The 23,502-nt window shown below is 41.2% G+C and overlaps 2 protein-coding genes across 6 annotated transcripts; one reads left to right on the top strand and one right to left on the bottom strand.

Moving 5' to 3' along the window:
- Positions 1 to 95: 95 nt before the first annotated feature.
- On the bottom strand, positions 96 to 14,071 carry LOC121328936 (procollagen-lysine,2-oxoglutarate 5-dioxygenase 1-like). Of its 3 annotated transcripts, none has more exons than XM_041274083.1 (19): positions 13,687 to 14,071; positions 12,051 to 12,142; positions 11,590 to 11,723; positions 10,993 to 11,156; positions 10,430 to 10,542; positions 10,064 to 10,127; positions 8,621 to 8,718; positions 8,379 to 8,480; positions 8,123 to 8,254; positions 7,867 to 7,988; positions 7,665 to 7,769; positions 7,054 to 7,179; positions 6,045 to 6,186; positions 5,642 to 5,755; positions 5,376 to 5,441; positions 4,922 to 5,026; positions 4,070 to 4,216; positions 2,490 to 2,615; positions 96 to 1,661 (listed from the first exon to the last, which is right to left on the bottom strand). In XM_041274083.1, the coding sequence occupies exons 1-19, from the start codon at positions 13,781 to 13,783 to the stop codon at positions 1,506 to 1,508; spliced, it is 2,205 nt and encodes a 734-aa protein (XP_041130017.1). In that variant the 5' UTR covers positions 13,784 to 14,071; the 3' UTR covers positions 96 to 1,505. The 3 variants fall into 3 exon arrangements, with proteins under 3 accessions (XP_041130017.1, XP_041130016.1, XP_041130018.1); XM_041274082.1 differs by lacking the exon at positions 2,490 to 2,615 and adding an exon at positions 2,776 to 2,901 and having other exon boundaries at positions 13,687 to 14,063; XM_041274084.1 differs by lacking the exon at positions 2,490 to 2,615 and having other exon boundaries at positions 13,687 to 14,068.
- Positions 14,072 to 15,189: 1,118 nt separating this feature from the next.
- Positions 15,190 to 23,036, top strand: LOC121328793 (uncharacterized protein KIAA2013 homolog). Of its 3 annotated transcripts, none has more exons than XM_041273851.1 (3): positions 15,190 to 17,041; positions 18,287 to 19,140; positions 21,112 to 23,036. In XM_041273851.1, the coding sequence occupies exons 1-3, from the start codon at positions 16,093 to 16,095 to the stop codon at positions 21,127 to 21,129; spliced, it is 1,821 nt and encodes a 606-aa protein (XP_041129785.1). In that variant the 5' UTR covers positions 15,190 to 16,092; the 3' UTR covers positions 21,130 to 23,036. The 3 variants fall into 3 exon arrangements, with proteins under 3 accessions (XP_041129785.1, XP_041129784.1, XP_041129783.1); XM_041273850.1 differs by lacking the exon at positions 21,112 to 23,036 and adding an exon at positions 20,863 to 21,105; XM_041273849.1 differs by lacking the exon at positions 21,112 to 23,036 and adding an exon at positions 20,860 to 21,105.
- Positions 23,037 to 23,502: the final 466 nt, after the last annotated feature.

Raw genomic sequence — 23,502 nt, 5'->3', positions numbered from 1 at the left:
ACACTATTCAAAATGCATTCTTTATATCTATAATACTATTTATTAATAATAATAATAATAATAATAATAATAATAATAATAATAATAAACACACATTTGAACAAAAAATACTTTATAGCAATTTTATACAAATAGGACCATCACAGCATTACACGTAGTTACCTGCAGTGTGGGACAGACTGTGTAGCAGTTTAATTACAAGTTATTAGACTAACTGTAACTACAGTACATTTCCAATGCAGCTACATTCAAACAGTTCATTTTTGTGATACTGAATAGCAAGTACAGTTAAATATTATAACAAGGTCAAACAAACTGCAGTGTAACAGGTGTGTATCCCAATTGAACGCACTTTTAAAATCATAGCAGTGTGTCCTGTTAGTAACACAGTCACCCAACGTGTTTAGTTAGGAAAAAAAAAAAAAAAAAAAACACACACACACATATAAAAAAGATACCTCCAACGATTCCACTACTGCGTTTATTTGGTCCTCTTGCCTGTTTTAATAGCCTATTGCTTTCAGTACCATTCTCGTTTTGTCCCTTTGTACAAAACTATTGCATAGATGCCCTTTGATACAGCCCATGTGAACGAACAACTGTATTCTTCACAACAGAGGAGTTATAAACTTACACAACTGCCTCATCATCATATTGACTGAATCTGTGTACTTTATGACCAAATAACGGCAAAGATTTGGGTTTGTTTGATTTCCATTTGACTGTCTAGAAAATCAATGTTAATACCCAAGGCTTCTTTTATCTTCTAGTATATCATTCATTCATTCATTCATCCACTGGTACTGAGAATAAAACAAGGCATGCCAGGAGATACAAATGGTGCCCCTTCACCAGGGTCTTTTGTGACAGAACGGGCCCATTTGATAATGTGCAGAAAGCCTGGAAATACTGTACTGTACCCCTACCACCCAAAATAAAGAAACAGCTTCAAATTACAAATAATGTAGTATTCACAATTTAGAAAATATGTAGGTCCAGTAAATTCTTATTTGTTTTTTAATTCAACTAAGTTTGCATCAGCAATTACATAAAACTTTAATACATCCACAGTGGAAGATGTGGATTCCTAACATGTGTTAAAATTGTTCTATCCAGTTTTGCCAGGGTTACATTAAGACATCAATATTACTACTATCAAAATCTGTTGCCGTTTGGACTACTGGTCACTGAAAACAAATCTACTGCAATTGTAAAAAATAAGTGACATGATTTAACAGTACAGTATTTCCATTAGGACAATCAGTGTGTATAACATTCCTGCAATGGTAAGCATAAGAAACAACTGCTCCTTGCACGTATGTATGTAATAAGACAAAGACGTAAAGCTTCAATTGGGAATAACACCCTCAAACACTCTGTTCATATGCATGCATATCAGAAGGGATTTCTTTGGTACAGCTTCCTGCGTTGGGCTTTAAAAATTCAGTCAGTTCAGTTTCCAACAGTCCCTAAATTTTGCCACTTCAAAAACGCCGCTGGTTCTCTTAAGGGTCGACGAACGACACCGCGATGTATCGTGTGCCCGCGGTTGTGGGGAGGCCCTCGTGGTAGTGGGTTAGGCGTCCTGGGTGCATGAGCGCCCACCCTTTTCGAGGAGCCTGGATAGAGCAGTTATACCTGATGAAACGGCAGCCCCCTCCCTGCAAGGAGACAGAGCGTCAGCACACTTCACAACTTGCACTGACACTTGTGTTACATACTATAGGACTGTAATTAAAGTAGGGGCTACTAATACATTGAATAAATAAAGAATTAGCAAGAAACACAAGTCAGGATATTTTACACTGCTCTTTAGTGTAACTACAGAAAGATGGCACTTTGTACTGTGTTTTTTTTTTTTTTTTTTTAATTCCTTTCCCATAAAAAAACTTTGAATATACATTAAAAAATACTTTAAGTGGATTGCAGGATTTTCCCCAAACATGTAGAGCACATCAAGCCACAGGGAAAAAAAGTATCATGTATCACCCTCAGGGTAGAAGTAAAATGGTGAGATAGTGAGAAGTTTTAAAAAGAAGTAAGCTTTAAAAAGTTAGGAGTCTTTTCATTTGTGTTACGATGCATTGCAATTGGGAGCACGCTTGGAGCCAGTTCATGCAAGTCAATGAGCAATACGTTTTCACAAGCACACTGTCTATCTGTGACTCAATTGTTCAACATTAGAAACACACAGTAATTGAATATATTAATAATCTAATCAGCGTCGCCGTTTGCAGTGTATTACACTGCTAGGCTAGTGAACACTTCACTGGTTATTAATTAATTGTTTCTCTGGGGAAGTGTGGGAGTAGCAATAAAAAGGAACACCTCTCGCTTGAGAACAGATCACCAAAGTGTTAAATTAAATGCCATGCATAAGCTATAGCAGAACAACAATGAGAAGAATACAATCTGAATTCCCTGTAGAGCAAGCAAGTCTGCAAACTGTCCAGAGGTGATGACAGTCCGTCAGGATCCAGGGGGCTTACCTGATAGTCAATCCCAACGGTGTTCAGTGCAATATTTACAGTAAAAGTGGACGCATCGTGATGAGGCCTTAATAGTGGCTGTTCATCGGGTTTATACCTAACTACAAAGGCCAGATCAAATTGAGCCTGAAAGAGAGATACACACACACACATAGCAGGGTGATGCAAGAGAGACATGCAGCATCTCCTAACCATACCAGCCAGAATCACATTGACACAGAGAACAGACCTGCACAGGACAGCCCCTTCCTGCAACACTCCCCTGTTTAGATGCCCACCCCTTTACCTCGTAGTCAGTGTCTTTGCTGTTGAGAGCTATGTTAATTGTAAAAGTAGAGGCGTCATGGTGGGGTGCGAGCAGCGGCTGCTCGTCAGGTTTGTACCTCACCACAAAGTTCAGGTAAGAGGTACACTGTCCAGGAGAAAAAACGCAGGTGAGCAACAGCATGACGTTTGGCCAGCGATGGAAATAAGACTCCCGTTGCCAAGCAGTTTGATCCATTCCTGGTTTTACTGTGAATTTCAGACGGCACACCTGAGCTTGTTACCGGCTGATCAAGCTCACATTAAAACCTGGAATGGGTGAAAGTGCTATGCCATAGGAGTCCTAATTCCATCCCTGTTTGGCACTTTATTTGGTTCAGAAGTCTGGAACCACAACCTGTATGAGACACCCACACTCCAACGTGCCTGAACTGACTGTTAACATCAGGGGTGGGTCTTCCACTCCTGGTCTTTGTTCCAACCCTGTTTGAAATTGTTTAACCAATTAAGCCTCCTGACTCTGAAGTAGGCAATTATAACATTTCATCTGTTAAACCTGGAGTGGAATAGCCCTCCAGGACCGTGACTGGACACCCCTGGTTTACATGTCAGATGGTGGACAGACATTTGAACCTTTGTAATAGACTTGTGCACGTGATGGTTTGTGAAAGCAATAATACCCTGCACAGAGGCATTATCAGAGACTGAGGACCTTTGTTTTGGTGCAAGGGTATCACTGCTGGTATAAGCTAATAAAATATACTTTGCATGCTCTTTGTGTGCTTTCTAATAATATACATTTGCCTGTGATGGGATGGTGGTGGCTATCGGAGATCAACAACCGTTTCCCAGCTGTTGACTTAAAATTATATTTTCAGTGCATGGCTGTAAACATGTGAATCATCAGAGGTGCAACAATACGCCATGAATTATGAGACGCACGTCATAACTCAAGCTAAGGTTTTGATGGTTAGCTTTGTATGACGTGGAAGGCAGTAAAATGAGCTTTGACGATGAACGATTTTGTTGTGCTTTTGTGGTCCCGTAACACAACACATCACTTAAGCATGAACCGAGTGTAAATTTACACAACAAATACACTCGCCCCCAATAAAACAGCATGCATTCGTTTTGATCAGCACGCTATCTGCAATGCAACACTCAGTTGTCATCAATAGGCAAAGTACAGTAGTTGGCCTTTAACGAACAGCATTACACATTTCGATTACATACAAGGGTGACATGTGGCGATTTTCTCCAAAGCTACACCCCTGAACCCTTAGCTGAATCAATAAATGGAGCACAGTTCAGCTTACCTTGGTGTAGTATCCGGGGTACATTTTCTCTGTAATTGGTGCAATGTATTCAAGCAAGAACTTTTGCCACTGCTTCTCAAGCTCCACCTGATTCATGTGAATGTCTATGGTCGGAACGTTCTCATAGCCCCCTTGAATTCTAGAGTCCTGGATACAAACACACACACACAATGAAACTGTCCATTAACACATACCCTTCATCAGACCAGATCTAAAACACACCCCAGTAGTCTAATGTGTGTGTCCTCTCTTTGTGATCACTCTTGCTATATATACTGTAAAACAGGAATTATCTCCGGCAATTTCATTTATTTCATTGACATATTTACAGCAGCAAATGTTAATGCATGTAAGCTATGCATATACTGCATATAAACTGAACTGAGTAATTATCCTAATTTTGCAGCATGTACACTTTGCAGATTTTTAATAAAAGCGAAATGAGTGAATATTTCTTGCCAGTAAACATTTAAAGCTTTACAGTATTCAGATAGATATGTCTGTTTAGTACAAGCCCTTTCAAAGCCCTTTCAAAGCAGGCACCTAACAGTAAATCAGCAAGTAAAATGCGACACTACCAGGGAAGACTTGCATATTTGTTTTAACTTTGGTAAGCATCTGTACACTTCAGCATCTTCGTGGATATTTACTGTATCATTGGCTATGTACTGTACCATGTGAGAAAAAAACAAAAAAGAAAAAAAACACATTTGACTCCAGTTAGAAATGCTAAAATAAACTCAAGCAATAAACTCGAGCAATTCCGTCTATGTTCTCCAGAGAGTGTGTTTGTGCATCACCCTGTATATTAAAAAAAAAACATTTACCTCTTTCTTTTTAATAGTAACCCACCTCATTGCCGCCTCCAGACCACTGTCCAAAATGTTCCATTTCCTCAACCAGATGATCACAGCCGGTTTCAGTGAAAATAGGAAACCAGTAGACATCAGGGCATGGCTTTGAGAAAGAGACAGAGGGACCGGGGGCTTAGTCACATGCAGCTTTGCATCAGGCGTATAAAACACCCATTACAATGAAAAGGAATGTGGCAAACCAATGGAATACTGAAGCCCTGCTGGTTAAAGCCAGTGTGAAGGCACTCCTTTACCACTGTGCTTGTGCAGAGTATTCAGTTTATACACAGGTTCATTCTGCTCATATACTTAACCAGGGTAACCTCCAGTTGTATATCCCTGGGAGGTCAACATTATGCATTATTAAATATATAAAGGAAACTTCACGTGGCACAGCAGTGACTGAATGGGATATATAAAAGCTTGCAGTAGTCATACCAATGCAGACTCACCGTTTCTATTAATTTGTCTTTCATGATTCGGGTGTAGTTTGAATGGATGTATCGTTCTTCCCAATCCTGGAGAAAAAAAGGAAACATTTCTGAAAAGGTATCATTCGCTTTTAAGAAGATCATCACCCAAGACACTGGAAAATCTATGTTTAAATGTTTTTCCACGGGTCAGTGTCACCATTACCGTATCATTGTTTTTAACAGGGTTTGAATACACAGTTGCGCACGAGGGATGCGGTATTCTAAAAGACTTTGAGTTTCGGCACCTGTGGGTTTTCAAAGATCTGCCACAGATCATTGTGCAGGTGAGTCGTCACACAGTTTTCAGTGGAGAGAATGCGTCCGAATTCATGCCTGTTGGAAACAAACATGAACACTCCCTGTGGAAATTAAAACAGAAGAGGCAACTTAGCATTTAAAAGCACAAGGGCACATTGAACTGATGCAATCCAAGCAGCCATTATACTGCAAAGCCGTCCCATTTTCACATCAGAAACTCTACCCCTGATGCAGGATAGTCAATACTTGATACTCCCTTTTATCAATGAAGTATAAATTCGATTTTGATTTTTGTTTCCGCATGAATTTAATGCTCCATTCTGCTCAGCTATGTTGGACACATGTGTAAAATGTGATTTGCTGTTTTTTATCCAGGGAGGGAGACAGTACCTGTTCCCGGACATTGCTGCAGAAGGCCATGTCAGGGTCTAGTGTGAGAGAGTGGAACAGATCTTTATCTGTCAGTTCAGTCCTCAGGACGCTGCCTTTAATCAGGTAGACACTGGAAATGTAGGGAACATTCCAGATACCACTGCATAGAGGAGACAACACAGGTCATACTGGTGCACACAGGCTAAGGGCAAAGTCAGGATTCTAACCTTGCCTTGATCATTCAGATATATGCCACACCACTTCCGCATTTGGTCGCCCACGCTTTACTACACAGTATCATGATTTTACCAGCATTTGCCGCTGTAAGGGTCAACGAAGGTTATTGTGAGCACAGCTGAAAGGTATGATGTTATTAGCAGACAGATGTGTTTCTCCACAAGACAAGGGATTGATAAACTGGAGTATATTTGGTCTTGTGTGTGCTCTGTGTCTGGAACAACATTGTAACTCGCGCCAAGAAATTGACAGCGTTCAGATGTTGTTAGGAAAACAGAATGCAAGCAGAGCTCACAAAGTTCAGCTTCACACACACGCAGTTAGGTAAGATATATAAGACAGGCACTTGAGAGTCCGAGTGAGACAAGCTACCTGAACCCTTTCCTGAAGACAGACCATCTCTGTACCTGAGCTATCGCTCATCACATCAGGTAACTGATCATTATCCAATTTCTGTTTAAAACTAGCTGCCACATGTGTTGCATCTAACGATCAATGATTAAGCTATATGTGTGTAACTTTTGAATATTGGAATCAGTAAATGGAAGCGTACTAACATAGCAATTGGTATTGTGCACACCCATTTGCATTCATCAGGTTAGTTTTCTTACACCACAGTAAACTGTTCAGATGAAAATGTATGGGAGATATCTAGTAAACTGCACTGTTCTAGCAGAAACGTGTAATTTGCTATCCCAAATTATCTCACTAGTCTCAGAACAGTGCCATTGTCCCTCACCTCTTAAGAAACACTAGATTCACACAAAGCACCTTCACAGGTCACACTTACACCCTCCTCCCCTGAACGATGTCCACGTAATCCTCGGACCTGGCGTAGAACCCGTCAGCACTCAGGGCCCCCCAGAAATTGGACCACAGCTTTCCATTGCGACTGATCATGGGGGCAGTTATGGACCTAAAGAGAAGGGAAAAAAAGTTGGCAAAGATATAATATTTACACTATAGTCCTGATCTCCAAAACTGCAACCTGGCAGTGCTGCCCCTCTTTGTGACTCTAATCTTAACATGCAACCAGTCACCCAGTCTACAGGTCTGCCATAAGGTGCACAAATTTACGTGATTTGGAGATTGAAGATTCTAAAGCTACCCTGAACTCCAGTTTTACAATATGCCAGTAATAAACCATGTGAGAGAGAGTCAGCATGACTTCCCATGGCTTTCACATGAAAGTGGCTTTGATCATTTTACATTTGTGTTTTTCGCTCTCTTAGATTCAAGAACTTATTTATCTTTCCTTCCAGCAAAAATGTCAATTGCATGGAGCCCAATGGGTTGCCTATTATTCCTTATAGTAACCAGATGTCCTCTAAAATGGTTTTATGTGGAGTCAGGCCAGAGGGAAAGGGGTGGTGGTGTTAGTGGTATATTATCCATACTTACCTGTTTTGTTCAATGAGGATTTTGAGCATGTCAGCATTTTTCAAGACGACCTCCACATCCACGCTGAAGTAATAATCGCATTCTGCGTCCTGCCGGCACAGATCCCTAGCAGAAAATGCATGGAGAGCTTTCAATCAAGCAATTTTTAAAAAAAAAAGGCCAAAACAAATGTATTCTACCGACGATGGTTACAGCGGCTTACAATCCCAGATTCCTCGACCCTGCGTTGTCCAGCCCCTCCTCCAGTCCGATCACTTTCACAGCTCGATACTCGCTCCCGTGAGCCTCAACGAACAACTTGACGTTGCGCTCGTGATGGGACTCCTGGGAACACAGGGGATTGTGGGAAAGTGTTTTAACTAAAGCGCTTCTGTTCAGATGCATCGCTGTACGTGTCTGTGCACAGCACAGCTTTTCTTGTGGGTGATGCCTGGTACTCTCCACAGCTCTGTACTCACGTGGTTGTAAATGAAGAGCTGAAGCCGGTCCTTGGGGTACTTGAGGTTGAGCAGACGCTCAAAAAACACAGCGACGAACGGAGTGGGCTGATGGATGAAAACTCCAATCAACACCAAGGGGTACTCGCTCTCCTACACAAACAGGAACAATCAAGCTGAGGATCTGACTCGGACAATTGGAAAAACACACATTAAAAAAGTTTAGGACGCTCGGACTAAAGTAAAATACTGACACGGTTGAAGGCTCAGTGCTTACCTTGAGAGCCGACAGACTCCTTAAGTCCTCATCACACTCAGTGCAGCCCGTTTCAAACGTCCACACTTTGGGGATGTAGTTGCCCAGGTAGTTTAGCTGCAGCTGAAAGATCCATTATAGCATTAAATCTAGTCTAATTTTCTGTGCAGAAATCACACAAGCACACACACTACCCAGTGGCACTGCTTTAGTGCATTATTAGGTAACATATATAAAATTAGCATAATATAATTAATTATTACCTTGTTAGCTCCGTTGCCATGAACTATAACTGGTAAAGTGTCATAAACCACATTCCTAGCACGGACCCGCCCGTCCTCAAACTTCAGCACAACGTCATCTGAATAGAAAGCATTAGCACATTCTTTCAATTACAAAACACAAGGCTTGTATAATTTTAAAAGTTACATTTACAAATCATGCATAACACCTTGTGTCAGACCAAAACATAATCCCACTCCCCTTTTTGTAAGAAATGATGTCCTCCTAGACCTGTGCAGATCCTGCAGTGCTGCTCTGTCATTATCAGGTGTGGGGGATACCATTTCTCACAGGGGTGCTTGATTGTTTATTTTCGTCTCCCGAGTGGTTGGCACAAGATTAAAGTACATTTCAAGAACAGACTTCAAGTACTTCCAAATTAAAACATTAATAATGCTCATGCCCATTTTCGCCAGGGCTGGGTGCAGATTCTGGAGTGACATCGGGTATACAGTGTGCAAATATGATGCAGGACAGTACTTTCCTTTCAGCTTTCTTTTACACACTTTTGCATTCGTTATACAGTGCGATTCATAATCTGTGCAACACTGTGGTTCCACATTGTTTTCCATTCTACTTTAACACCGACATTATTGAACAACCCTCTGGTGGCCAAGCAGTGCATTACAGACTGTCATAGAAATATATCCTTTGCACAGCACCCATGTGTTGCCCGAATTATGAATCGCCCTTTTTATAAATTCTTCATTTGTTCAATGCTCACGAATAGTCTTGCAGTGTTGTGCGTTTCTGTCTAGGGAAGAAGGCTGAAGCTGAAACTGGCTTCCTCAGAGCAACTGGACTACGTGTGCCGAGACATCTCACAGCAAAGTCATAAATTCCTTTCCCTCACACTGCAGTGCTAGGAACTTTTATTACCAAGTACTGATGGGCGTATTTCCAGAGCAGTAGGGAGTGTTGGCATTTTTTTTGGTTTTTAATTTTTTAATGACAAGGCATATAAAAAAAAAGATCAAAGAACCAAGGCCTCTGCGTGTTTGTGATCACTCATTTTAAAACTTGCAAGCCGCTCTTCCAATAAAAAAGTGAAAATGACAAAGCCCAATACATTTATTCCTCCACTCTTCCAATTACACTAAAGGTCTGTGTTAAACAGGCTGGCATGCTCGGTCTTTGTTTATGCTTTCTAACTGGTCTCTGTCTGAATTGGAAGTTTTACAGTAAAGAGCTGTAAACTAGTACAACCACCAATGGCTTTCTTAATTCCAGGATCGCACAGACAGCTTTTTTAAAAAAAAAATTTAAACTAGGTAAAATGAGACTGCTTGAGCTCCCCTTCTTATAGCCGTCAAAAGGCATGCAGCTTGTTGACAACAGATCTGAGGCTGCAGAAATATTTAAGAGAAAGTACTGTACAGCTTGTGTTTGTTCCCAATGCTGAAAGAAACTTGTTTGTGGCTTACCTAAAGATCCATAGAGATTCTGAAATATTCTGCACTTATTATCCAAAGTAATATTGATCTTTTCCTGAAAAGAGATCAAGGAAGTGTTATACAGTTACTGCATTTTTACCAACAGCACGTTTTAACAACCACTGCCCATACACAGATTCAGCAATGCAATGACCAGATAAGTGGTCACCAATGTGGCCTTCAATTCCCACTCAGGGGACCATCAGAAGAAGATCACCACGATGAACATGCAAGGTTTCATCAAAATGTGTGAAAGCACTTTTAGCTGAACAGTAACCAATCTGGACCAGAACTCATTCATCAGATCCTGATACCCCTAAAGGAATGTCCGTACCAAGTGGCCGACTTCTCTCTTACCCTTTTCTCTGGATTTAGGTAAAGCTGTGTGAAAAACAGCTGGTCGCTTTCATCGTCTTTTCCATTCCAATCTGCAACCATCTTCTTCAGGCTGGGTGCATAGCCCATGAAACCTGAGGCAGGGTAGTGGAGTGTGATCACTATAAGTGTGATTATAAGCATATAGAACTATGCGATCCCACTGAGGTAAACAAACTGCAAGTTAACCAACACATACAGTAGTAGGTCAGTCAGCGATACAGAAACAATAGGCACTCGTGAGAAAATGTTAGACCACTTTGTGCTTTAATTAGGCATCTTAAACCACACAAAAGTCTCATGCATTTTACCATTTGTGGAGGTGTTCTCTTGCTATTTTAAATGACTTGCATGTGTGGCCTATTGAAGTCATCAATTAAAATTAGCCAATCACTAATTTGCCTATTTTGACAATTCTCCATGATTTTCAATTACTGCGGTTTGATTTCAGATACTCAACAAACAAAAACAACAGATTTGCACAACACTGTAATTCAAGCAGGACGTCAACAGTGCAAAATGAAATCGAGCCGCAGGAAACGTACCTCCTGAGCTGAGGAATCTCTGGCCCTCCCGGACGTGGGGGTACTTGTCCTCCAGGTACCGATCTGGCCATACGAGGCTCTCTGCAGAGAAGACCACCCTGTGGCTGGCTTGCTGGAACTTTTTCAGCAGCTCTTTGGGACCTGATGCGAAGACCACGTCGTAGCTGTTTATAGAGGGGTGATAAAAATCACAGGTACTAAGAATAGACCCCCCTCTCCTTCACTCAGCACTTGATATAAGCCAGTACTCACCAGCATCCAGCACTGGCAAGTTTTTTTTTTTTTTTTTTAAACCAGGTTTGTTGTAAGCTGGGTTCACACATAAGCAATGTTGTTGAGCAACTAGTACCAACTTGTGCTTCGTAATCACATGGGTGTAGTAGACCCAGTCTTTGTGGTGGATTTTAAAATGTGCTGAATGCAATCATTTCTGCAAAGCAACTTTTATTGGCGTGCACCCTCTTGTCAAGGGCTCTGTACCTTGCTGTAATCCAAAGCGATGTCAATTCCATTATTGCAAATGCAACAGTGGAGCAGGCACTACTAAACGTCAAATGCTCTTTCATAGACTATTGAAGAGATTTTTATTTTTCTTACCTGTCAATGAACAAGATCACTTGATCTTCCTTCTCGTACTTCTCCAGTGCAGACTTCAGGAGACGGATTTTCTGACCACCCCCTGAAGCAGTCTTGTAGTTCCCTCCTCTCCATTTCTCCCCTCTGCCCAGCACCTTTAACATCCAGACGTTATAGCACACAAGTGAAGGAAATAGGATACCAGGACACATGCACACAAATTGCCAATTGGCAGATGCAATGCACTGTTTATAGTGGGAATTCAGATTGAAATTGCAGGTTTGAGGCTTTACTGAGTGAAGACTTCTTGAACTTCACAGGTTTACTTGCACCACCCACACTAGGAACCCATGCTGCTTCCAGGTACATTTCATGTTGTGGCATGCATAATAAAACTACAACTCCCATAGTCTCTTTCTGCTGCAGAGAATCAAATCCACTTATGCAACAGACTGTGCCGTTTCTCTGCTTGGTTTCCTTACCTTAACGGTATAGTTGAAGAGTTTGGCTGATCTCATGAAACGTGTGAATCCATCTGTCTCTTTGGTGGCCACAGTCAAAACTAAAAGATTTTCTACAAAAAAAAGAAAGAAAATGCATTTCTTTTCGCAAGTCATACTCATGCTTTCAATAAATTAAAAAGTCCAAGAATTTCACTGATGCTTAATCTATTTCGAGTCCTGCAAATAACTTCGGTTCTTTCTCCTTCGACACCAAACACACACTGCAAACGTGGATTATCAATTATCTACGCTACTGTCTTTGTTGTTTACACATTGTTGTGGGCTGTCCCTCATGAAAATAACCTATAGGTTTACCTACAGAATTTCTATAGAAGACCTATAGACTATTGTAGTGAATCTATAAGTTTTTATAGAGAATTGGGCTGATAGGAATATAGAAACCTATAGGTTATTTTCGGTATCTTTGAGAGCTATTCTCTCATGGAAAAATAACAAATGAGTGGATCAAAACCCCCACAATCCAAGAAACCCTAGGTTGGTTGTTTCTGACTTACTAGGTGTGTGTGTGTGTGTGTGTCAGAAATAAAACGTGGTAGAATCTCAACTCAGATTTACTGTATAAGTCAAGCACTGTTGCATAGGGCTTGTGTGTTTTATGTTCTTGCAGCAAACTGACACAAGCACAGACAATGCGCTCATTATTTGTCCTCACGCAGAGGATATGTATACTTTGGTGACTGGAATTTGTCTGGTCTGCATTTCTTAAGGAAGTCTTCTTAATTTGACCCGCAAGTTAGGCCACCGTCTGCATTGGAGCGCTGTGTGACACTGGGAGACCAGACTGAGGGCAGAGGGCCAGGGCTATTCCGAGGTTCCATCAAACTGTGATGTGTTTCCTGTCGATCCGACACCAAGAATAGATTGTTAACTGAAAAAAAGTCCGTTAACTTTTGCTAGGCTCAATTTTGTATAACATTGTGTTGCATTTTTACAACTGTCTGCTTTAGGCGATGTGTTGAACAAATGCGCTCTCCCATTCAAACCCACCCCACCACACAGTCCACAACACAGGTATTCATACGCTTCGCAGGGGGGTTTAAAATATTACATTGACCGGTTTTCTGTAGGCACGTTTGCCATTTTGCACGCCTGCCCCGTATCCACGTCAGCAGCTGCAGAACTCTCGAGAATCCACAGCACAGCAGAAGTGGATTTAAATGAGAGCAAACGCGATAAGCTTGCAGTGCACATTCATTTATATGTGAAATTATTTGAACCGGTTACGTTAAGGTATAGTGCGTAAAATATCTCGTCACATTTTTTTAACACAAACGTGAATACCAACCGTTATTTTTTTATTTTATTTTATATTTTTGGCAAATAAATTCAAGCTATTAAAACGAGAAATGCAGACGTATGTATTTACCCATCCCCCAAATGAAAAGCCAAATTAAGGCACTCAGATTAAGCATTTACAGACATAGCCGTGTGTAAGGTAAACGATTAACGATATTTTTTACTTGCAAGTTTTTAAACTTTGGTCAACCAGATACGCGTTTTATTTGTATGCTGTTTTCTGCAACACTGTTTGCGTTTTTATATTCCATTTCCAGTCCGCTGAAACGTCCGATCCGGCACTAGATAATATTCTTACCTTCGGGGATTGGATTCTGTTGGGTACAGTTAACTTCAAGGAGCAAAACTGAGATCCAGATCCCAGACAGTATTCGTACCAAGGCCTCGGTCTGCATTGTAAAGTATAATAATATTAATAATAATACTCCCGACTGTCGTCCTTCTCCAGTTGTGTTCTGGAAACACTGTGCAAGCGCAGCTTCACTTCCAGGCTTTATAGCCCCTTTTTTTCCTGCATTAACTTCTTCTTCTCTACAGGAAGATTTTTTAAAGCGATAGCTCCGCTTTCATCTCCACCCCCAAACATACATCATCACAAAGACACAGACCCATTCCTGATTCGCCTGTAGCAGCTGGAGCACCCCGCACTCCCGCAGGACAAGCGAGAGGGGTGTGCTCCACCCCCAAAAAAAAAGTTATTTAGATTCTGCTAGTAATTGATTACTGGGTTATCTGACTCTTTCTTCCTTGAAAATTGTTCTTGCAGCTAATTATGTTTCCTTGATCTCAATGAAACACCACACAATGTACCTTAAACAGGGCCAATTAGTAAAAAAAAAAAAAAATTATATTTTTATGTTGCAATATTTTGACTCCTCATAACGCAACAAAAAGACAAATGTTACTAACAGTAAGATGCTTTACTGACATAACTACCCAACTCCCTTTGTCTAAACTTAAGGGCAATGACATATATTTATTTATTTATCTTTCTTAAATTATGATGTTAAATTTTCGCCCTTTTAGTTGGTTCTTATTGGAGAAGTTGGCAATTAAAAATAAAACACTTTCTTCTCCCGTGATTGCACAGCTGCATTTGTCGTGTTTGCCGTCGTTTGTTGTTTGAATTCTGCACGTATGTGTCTATACACTAGTTACCCCGTTAAGGTACCAGGGACATATGTCCAGCAAATTAAGTGATGCCAACTTTCTTATTTTTGCAATGAGGTTCACGAAACAGGGTTTAAAATGCACTGACAGGCTGGATCTGGTGGTCATCTCAATTCCCTCGTGATATCTGAGTCTTAAAAGTACTTTAAGAATAAACTGTTTGAACAACTGCTCAATTCCTTGTGTACTTTACGGGGTTAACCCAAGTTTCTGCAAAGCCAGATGTTTCACGGTGTACGTGCGGGACGTGTAAACATCGACTCTCGCAACTTAATAGTTACTTTTTTGTAACATAACTTAGCAGCTCTGCTGTGTAAGTGAATGCACACAATACCCCACATTCATACAGTTAATAATAAACATGTTAAAGTGATACTTTTTTTATTTTTATTTTTTCAGCGAGTCATTTTTCAGCCAGGTTTGAAACTTCACTCCCAGTGGCCGTAACAGTCACAAGCAGACGAGACGTTGCCTCGCAACAGCTGAAACGAAAGTCGTAAAGTGTACCAGGGAAACAACGCCGTAAAAAAAAAAAAAATAAATAAAAAAAATAAATAAAAATAATAATAATAAAGCGCGACACTTCCTGTTTTGGTAAAAAAAAAAAAAAAACGGTTTACGGTAGCTCCAAGTGTCACACAGAGAGTGACTTGGAAAGGGAGGAAGCGACGATCTTTAGCGTGTGCGCACAATTATTGCTCCCCTCGGTTGAAAACGGACTGCCTTGCAGATGAATCGTTAAACATGCCAGATCGGGGATTTTTAAATGTTAGGGGCGTGATATTCGCGTTTCACACTAAACCAGGGGTAACCAGTTCTCCTGGTAGTGTCGTGTGTTAGATGGGTCGTGACACTGTTGTTGCGATAAATACTTTAACAAGAGCACAGTCTGGGCATTGCAGTAAGTAATCCAAGCGAACCAGCAAAATACGTGTGTATACATCCTTGCTGAGATACCTATTGTAAAGCGTCTGTTAATGTGTTTTAGTTATTCATATATATGCATGATGAAGAGAGGACACCTTTCAGCACTTGGAGCTGTATAAAGATCGTGTAACTCGGTAATGTAATCAGACAGGAAGAGGAATGAGAAAGTTTTTCACGTTCGTCAGTTTGCAATACTGTTTGTTGTAAAAATAAGAATCAGTGCGTGAAAGACCCAATTGCAAACCGGTAGTTGGGATTTTTTATTTTCAACCAGGAAGAAGGACACGGCAACCAAACCAAGACGAGCGCAAACAAACAGATCTCCAGGCTCAGTAGGAAATGGACGCGAGTGTTTTTAAAGGGTGTCGAACCAAATATAAACTTGACACGACTGGCTCTGATATTTAAAACAGTTCGTTACCGAGGGTGACAACTTCAAATGACGCAAGAAAGCAATGCCTGACTACGCTTTTTCAAATGTGAAAATGGAAGCCAAGCAAGGCTTCTGAATGAAAAGCATGTTGTCAAATTGAAAAAACAAACAGAGAAGACTAAATTCCGTCTGTCTATAAAATATAATTTTCTAGCTTTAAGAAAAATCAGTACAATGTGGCTACAGCAGAGACTGAAGGGGCTTCCAGGACTGCTGTCCAGCAGTTGGGCGAGGAGGATGCTGGTTGGGTTGCTGCTCTTCATGATTATATACTGGTACCTCAGTTCAGATGGGCTCCTGCGCTTCTTGACTAGCTCTGGGGAGCCTCATGGGGCCACGGGAGTCTGCCTGCAGTCCGAAATGCAAAGATGGAAACCGCTCGTGGACCGAGGGGAAGGGGTCCAGGTAGCGCCACCGGGCAGGGCGTCTGGACCTGCTGTTGTTGGGAATGGACACCTCCTAGTGGACATTGAGAGCAACAAGCTTTGGGTCTCCTCCTCCCAGCCTGGCTCTTCCCCTGTTCTCCTGACCGAGTACCCGCCTTTAGTGGCGCTGAAGCCAGCCGAGGTGCGATCTGAAGGCCAGGCTGTGATGCTTTGGTTCCATAAAGGTTCTGTGCTTTCGGTCCGTTGTCTGCTCATGGGGCCTACCCAAGGTGACTGCGTGACCCTTCGGGAAGAGTTAATCGCACACCGCAGCCGGCCCAATCTATACCTGCAGAGGATTCACATCTCCAACCCTACGGACCGTCCCGTCACCTTTGACGTTGCCTCCCTGACCCCTTCCTTTGGGAGCAAGTTTTTGGCTAGCGTCGAAAAGATCGAGGACCAGGATATCATGTTGTCTACAGGGAGGGTCCTGACCGAGAAGAAGCAGATCGTGCTGGTCGTGGTGGCCACCAAGAAAATGGGCAGCAGGCTTCAGGTTTCCGCTAAGTCAGAGTTTGCTGAGAACGTGCTTTCGGTGGTCTACACCTCCGAGCCCATTGACTCCTCAAAGCTGGAAGAAACTTTGAGCAGACTGAAGGAGGGAGCCAGGCGAGAGATGGGAGACTTGATGAGAATGAGCGTAGAGGACCTTTACCAGGAGCATCAGCAGTCATGGACTGACCTCTTCATTTCGGGTAAGAGTCAATAGGAATGCTGTTACGAAGTAGGAAACCAAAATACTACATCCTTAGCATGCAGAATAGAATCTAGTGGGTTGATTAATCACTGTAACCTATACTCATAGTGAAAAACCTCTTGCAACAGATGTCAAAGTTTAATCAAATTCAGGCCAGCCAGTCAGAGGTGGGAATTTTGTCAGCCACCATGTCCCAAGATTCAGTCTGTATAATACATATTGCTTAAAGGCTGCATGCTCTCGCAAAGCTCTGCAGAGTCACGAGTTATAAACTGTCAAAAACAAAGCATTTATTGATGTGCAAAGGCTATAACTTTAGTTGTGTTTTATGGTGCTATACCATAAAAATGAGCTGTAATTGCATGTTTTGAATGTACGATAATGATATTGGACTGTCGCTCTTTAGTTTTTCCCATCCTACAGATTATCTGTGGCTCTGAAGTGTTGTTCGTCTGACAGCTGCCACATACCCACAAGGCCCCCTGGCATCATGATGTCTTTTTAATCACATCACATGCATGCCCAGTAATCACAAGGATGGGCTGAGTAATCCAGGCCTTAGGCCTTGTTGCATATTTGAATGCTTCCACTTGCAATACTATACTAACTCTATTTAACCTTGAGCAGTGCTTAGGAATCTCATGCCATGGTGTTTACAAAACAGGTGTTTTTTTTTTTTTTTTTTTTTTTTTTTCTTATAGCGACAACAGCAGAATATATCGTAAATCCCCAGTTATTCAGCAGCGCATGCTGAATCACTTGATATAACTTGTTTGTTGACTCGAATCCTCAGCACAGACTTATAGGCTCGATAGCAATATACAAATTGCCTGTTTCTGGGTTTTTAAATACACAGCCAGAGCACAGTGAAGCCCTTTCTCGTCGTTGGAAAAAGTGGTGCATTCATAATTCTCAGTTCAAAAGTGATCACAGCCCCACTGCCCCATTTTGCCTGTGGATCTGTTCATGAATCCCCACCTTGCCCTGAGGGGTATGTATAGGTGTGTGTCTTTTCATTGGATCGTATAAAGATTCCTGAGATTTCTGACGAGTCCTCCTTCAGCCAGCAGATCATTGCACAAGCTTGACCTGCCTTTGGGCTGGATTCTAGAGTCTCCAGGTTACAGTTTCTTCTCCACCCCCCCTTTTGAGCTCTTATGGGCTTTTATTTGTATTACTGACAGTCAATCTGTGATTAACGTGTTCTGAAACAAATGCTTAAATGCCGTTTCTGTTCCCCCAGGTGTGGAGATGAAAACGATCATGGACGCCCACACTCCCTCCAGCGACACTGTCAACACTACGCTGTACTATGTGCTCTCCATGTCCACAGCGCCCCTGCTGGACAAGAAGCTCAGCGCAGAGGAACGCGAGAAGCTGGAGTCCAGCCTGAACTACGCCGATCACTGCTTCAGTGGCCACGCCACCATGCACGCAGAGAACCTGTGGCCGTCTCAGGTGAGCGGCGTGGCGCACATCCTGCAGCTGGTCAACCTCTGGAACCTCACCCTGCAGAAGAGGGGCTGCAAGGCCCTGGTGGCAGCCGGGGTCCACGGGGTCATGCAGGGCATGGTGCTGAGCTTTGGTGGGCTCCAGTTTACTGAGAACCACCTCCAGTTCCAGGCGGACCCCGACGTGCTGCACAACAGCTACTCCCTGAGGGGCCTCCACTACAACAAGGATTCCATCAACCTGGCTGTGCTGCTGGACTCAGAGGGCAAGCCCTTCCTCCACCTGTCGGTCAAGCCCCAGGATAAGCAGGTGAAGCTGTATGCCTGCGAGGCCGGCTGCATGAATGAGCCTGTAGAGCTCACCTCGGAGGTCAAAGGGCACGTCTTCCCGGTCATGGTGACCCAGCCCATCACCCCTTTGCTGTACATCTCCACGGACTTGACCCATCTGCAGGATCTGAGGCACACCCTTCACCTGAAAGCCATTCTTGCTCACGAAGAGCACATGGCGAAGCAGTACCCAGGACTGCCCTTTTTGTTCTGGTTCAGCGTGGCTTCCCTCATAACCCTGTTCCACCTCTTCTTGTTCAAACTGATCTACAATGAGTACTGGGGGCCGGGTGCGAAAGGGCTTTTCAGGAGCAAGGTATAGAAACAACGTACAGCATTGCTGCTGCTGCTACAGCTGTCGCCTCCCCCCCTGCTGTTTTTCTTTTCGTTCTGTTTCCATTCTGCCTTTCCTCTTTATTAAAAAAACAATAATAAAAAATATCTTTTCCAGTTAAATCCCTGGGTGCAGTGATTTGTTGTGGTGCTTGGTGGCTATACAGAACTTGCTTTTCCCTTTTACTGTACCAACAAATGAAAAATTGAGAAAAATTAAAAGGTGTGGTGCTGGCTTAAAATGAATGTTTCTATTCAATAAAGGTCCTTGCTTTTTGTCGTTGGGGTCTCTCTATATCGCTTGGGTTTACAGACTCGTACTCTGTAACCACAAGCAGATTCATTGTTTTTCAAATCAGTCTTTCAGAGAATGAAACCTTTCTACTCACCTCTTTTTGCATTTCCATATAGGCAAAGCTCTTCTGCCAAAATGTGTGTGTGTGTGTGCTCCGTCATTAAACATGCAGCATCCCTTCTTTTTGTTTTTTGATTGAAAGCGTATTGCTGTAAAAAAAAAAAAAAAAAAAAAAAAAAAGGATCAACAAGGTTTTGAGAGTCAGTGAGTCACTTCTGGCTAATCTAGTTTAGCTTAACTAAATTAAATAACTAAAATATTCATACGATCCCTCCTTTTCATCACAAACAATCCATAGATAATATGATTATATTCATTGCTGTATTAAAAAAGTGATACTGCATTATTAATGAGACTTTATTCCTCTCCACTTTCCCTAGAAACTTTACATACTGTTTATATATTTTAGATTGTCCATGTAAAGAATATATCTATTCAATTAGCTTGAAAACCTTTCTAATTTAAGAGGTCTATTTAGTTACTCTTTTACTAGTAGGAGCTTTACCGTAAATATGCCCTATAGTTTTGGAAGAAAACTGCTTAGTAAATCATTTTTTATTTACAAGACACACAAAGTAATTTACAGTTTGTAATGTAGGTCATTCGGTGTACATGATAGTAAACCCACCCTGGTTCAACCCTAGAAGTAAAATTCAAAGATTAGTGAAATCTCTAGGAGGTCAGGGATGTGCTTTTCAAAAATGATCTGAAACCCTGCAATACATTTCACTGTATTACCTACCAGATGATTTTCAATTCCAATTCCCGTTCCCTTGTAATCAATTCCAACACAACACTGATCAAAACTGCAACGAGCAGAATTCAGTAAATGAGCTTCTCACAGTGGCAACCAATTCAATTAGTGTCCCGACTGGTCAGTTAAACTGGTTTCAAATGAAAGCAGTTGAACAAGAGCAACCATGAACTGTAAAATATCAATTCAAATTCCTTTCAAAGGAATCTGAATTGAGAATTCATTTTAAACCTGGAAATGGAATTGGAATTGACCTCAAACCCTGGAAAGCTACTGTAATATATATATATATAGAGAGAGAGAGAGAGAGAGAGAGAGAGAGAGAGAGATAGATATGTCTTTGTCATTGCCTACCAAACTAAGTTGATTCAAGGTGTGTCTCTTTGTATGAGTTGAATGGAGCACTGTGAATACAACCATATATTCCAGGGTATTCACTCTGCTACGTATAAGTTCAGTATTCAGAAATAGCTCCATTGTCCTGGATCTCTGAAGTGGTGTGTAGTTAAAGTTAAGGTTACAGATCCATTATTTCTAAATTACATACACTATGGAAATTAAACTGTTTTTTCTCTGACTAATTTTGACCTCAGCAGGTAGTGAACCCCAGTGATGACTTATGACAGCCTAGGAATCAGCCTGCAGTTAAAGTATGTGAAGAGTCCTCAGTGCAACCTTCTGAGTAAGGTTGTCATGCCGCAGTACAGAGCGTAATGTTTGAAGATCCTACTCTATCACAAAGGACGATTTCTTACTGTCTTTCAGATGATCTGTTTGGGACATGTGAAGGTTATGACACTGACAAGGAAACACTGTCCTAAGTTATTTCTGTTTTAATTTAACAGGATGACCCCAGTGTGTGAACTGTTTGAATTTCCAGCAATCCACACTGAAGCTATGGCAGCCACAGAAGCTCTTCCAAGTCCCGACCTGTTAAAAAAGGACGTTATTAAATGATTTGATCTCCTTGGTTAGCTAGTAATGTAAAATTGTTGCAATATAAGTTTTGCAATGTTACTGTAATGGCCTCACTCAGAGGGAACACTTTCCCTGATCTTGGGATCACCTTGATTCAGTGATGTTAGTTTTAAAATACAACAAGAAGGATTTCTAGGGCTTTCTGTTTGCACACGCAGCGACTGTGTGGTTTGAAAGTCTTCTGAATGCTTGTAGGAGGTGTTATTTGCAGTGATTTTTTTTTTTTACTCAACCAGAAAATGTGAAATTAATCATACCATGGCCAAGCAGAGTTGAAAGGGAGATGGATTATGTGATTTTACTTTGAATCAGGAAGTATTCAAAAGGGGCTGGCAACTAGGATTCCACAGGCTCACATAATGACACACACACACAAGATTGAATCAAAAGACTTTAAAACACACACACACACACATTGAAAACTACATGCCCATTAACGTAATAAAGATTGATCTGTTTGTCCAGATTAACAAGAAGTTCAAGCCTGGGCAGTTCTGTATTGCTGGTTAACTGCAGTGGATTTTAATATGCTGTCGTCAGCCTTCAATCCCCATAACACATTTCACTCCAGTACAAGTGAATAGGCAGCCTTGAATGTGTTGTCTCTTTGGGGGCTGGGTAATCTAGATTTGTGAGTGTGTTTGCCTATAACAGTTTAACAGAACAGATGATTTACCACAGTGACAATACTGTGTACATTTAGCATGCGAGGAATTAGCAATGTAGGGTTTTCCTGGAAATATTTAAGGAATCGGAAATATTCCGAATGCAATCAAAGTAACGACACTATAGCATCTAAATTATTTTTTGTTCATGGTAGGCGGTATTCTGCGTGTGTTTTAATAATTTGTACAGATAAAAATGTGTGCTTGACTACTGGATATTCCAAAAGATTTTCAAAATGTTATTTTATAATACTTGTTTTCTCTTTCAGTAGTTGTCAGAGTTAATGGCGGATTTGTCAGCAACACGCTTAAACTCAGGAGCAGTGCCCTTTCAACCTTTTACAAATCAAACGCAGCAGTTAGCGCGCTGGTAGTTGGATTGTATTTACTGTGGCTTGCACTACAGCAACTTACTGATCGATTCAATATTTACAGTGGGGATCATTTACCGTCACTGGAACTGTACCGAAAAATCCCTATTGGGGAAAAAAAAAAAAAAATCCACTAGTGAAGTTTTCAATATGTTTGTTTTGTTTGTGGTCCATATTATTTTAAATTCATATAGATGCGTAATTATGGCTGTAGGTCCGTTATATTTATTTTACTTTTTTTAACAGTTAAAATGTTCTTACTTTTTGAGCCTATGGTAACATTATGAACTCGAGGTCTTTCTAACTTTCATTACAAATTTCCGTCATACTTAGTTTAAACCACTAGAGGTCAGGCTATATATGGGATAACTCCCCAGATCCGCTTTCTTTATCGTTTGTCTTTATTTCTGTTGTTATAAGTTTAGTTTACGTTTTGCTTTTGTTGCCAGGGCAGTCTGAGACCTAGTCCACGGACTTTGTCTACTGTGCACGACATTTGTTAGCTTCAATTCATTGTAAAGAAGCTGAATAACTAGAAATAAATGCCAGGCTTGTAATGTTAAACTCTCAAAGAATGAGGGTGGGGCTCCACCGAATGTGACGTGCCCTGTTACTTGTGATGTGTTGTAATAAATGAAGGAATATGTCATTGATAACGTTTCCTTACAAAGGGCTACACAAACCATCCAAAATGTTTCAAATGCTGTTTTTTTATGTTTGATTTCTGGGTGCAAAATAAATAAAGAAAAAACGGGGTGTTGTTTTAATTTGCTGACTTGCACACTTTCTTTTTTAAATGCCATGTAATGGAATTATTAGGGTGTCAATGTAGATTTATTTGGCGCTAACATCCTGTATCCCTACAGCTGAAACTGGACTGACAATAAGGCCCGCTTTTCGAGCTGAGCGCACAGAAAGCATGTACATTTAACAGATACGTATCAATTACATTTTAGTGCAAAAATCGTTAACCCTTTACTGCCCATAACCATGAATATATCTATATAAATGCATTAAATGCAAATTTAATTGAATATTCGGTAAGGCTAACTGTTTTTGAAACCCGAGCGTTTTCCATAAATGCAATCGTGAAGAAACTTGGCGAGAGCATTCTTTTTATACAGTTTTTCGGAACACGGGGATATTATATTTTTTCCCATGTGTATTTTTAGATGTTTACATGCATATAAACAGCAAATAGGTTTTTTGTTTTTTTTAACAG

Source organism: Polyodon spathula, chromosome 16 (assembly GCF_017654505.1).
Source record: "Polyodon spathula isolate WHYD16114869_AA chromosome 16, ASM1765450v1, whole genome shotgun sequence".
Lineage (NCBI taxonomy): Eukaryota > Metazoa > Chordata > Actinopteri > Acipenseriformes > Polyodontidae > Polyodon > Polyodon spathula.
This window is presented reverse-complemented; position numbering and strand designations above follow the sequence as displayed.

What these genes read in the sequence shown, in the direction of transcription:
- LOC121328936 (XM_041274083.1), bottom strand. Translation starts at nt 13,783, where the DNA reads ATGCAGACCGAGGCCTTGGTACGAATACTGTCTGGGATCTGGATCTCA. An exon ending in ATCGTTCAGGGGAGGAGGGT is followed by an intron (nt 6,187 to 7,053) that starts GTAAGTGTGACC and finishes TCCTCTATGCAG; the next exon opens with TGGTATCTGGAATGTTCCCT. An exon ending in GCAGCAATGTCCGGGAACAG is followed by an intron (nt 5,756 to 6,044) that starts GTACTGTCTCCC and finishes TAATTTCCACAG; the next exon opens with GGAGTGTTCATGTTTGTTTC.
- LOC121328793 (XM_041273849.1), top strand. Translation starts at nt 16,093, where the DNA reads ATGTGGCTACAGCAGAGACTGAAGGGGCTTCCAGGACTGCTGTCCAGC. An exon ending in GACTGACCTCTTCATTTCGG is followed by an intron (nt 17,042 to 18,286) that starts GTAAGAGTCAAT and finishes CTGTTCCCCCAG; the next exon opens with GTGTGGAGATGAAAACGATC. An exon ending in AAGGGCTTTTCAGGAGCAAG is followed by an intron (nt 19,141 to 20,859) that starts GTATAGAAACAA and finishes TTTTGACCTCAG; the next exon opens with CAGGTAGTGAACCCCAGTGA.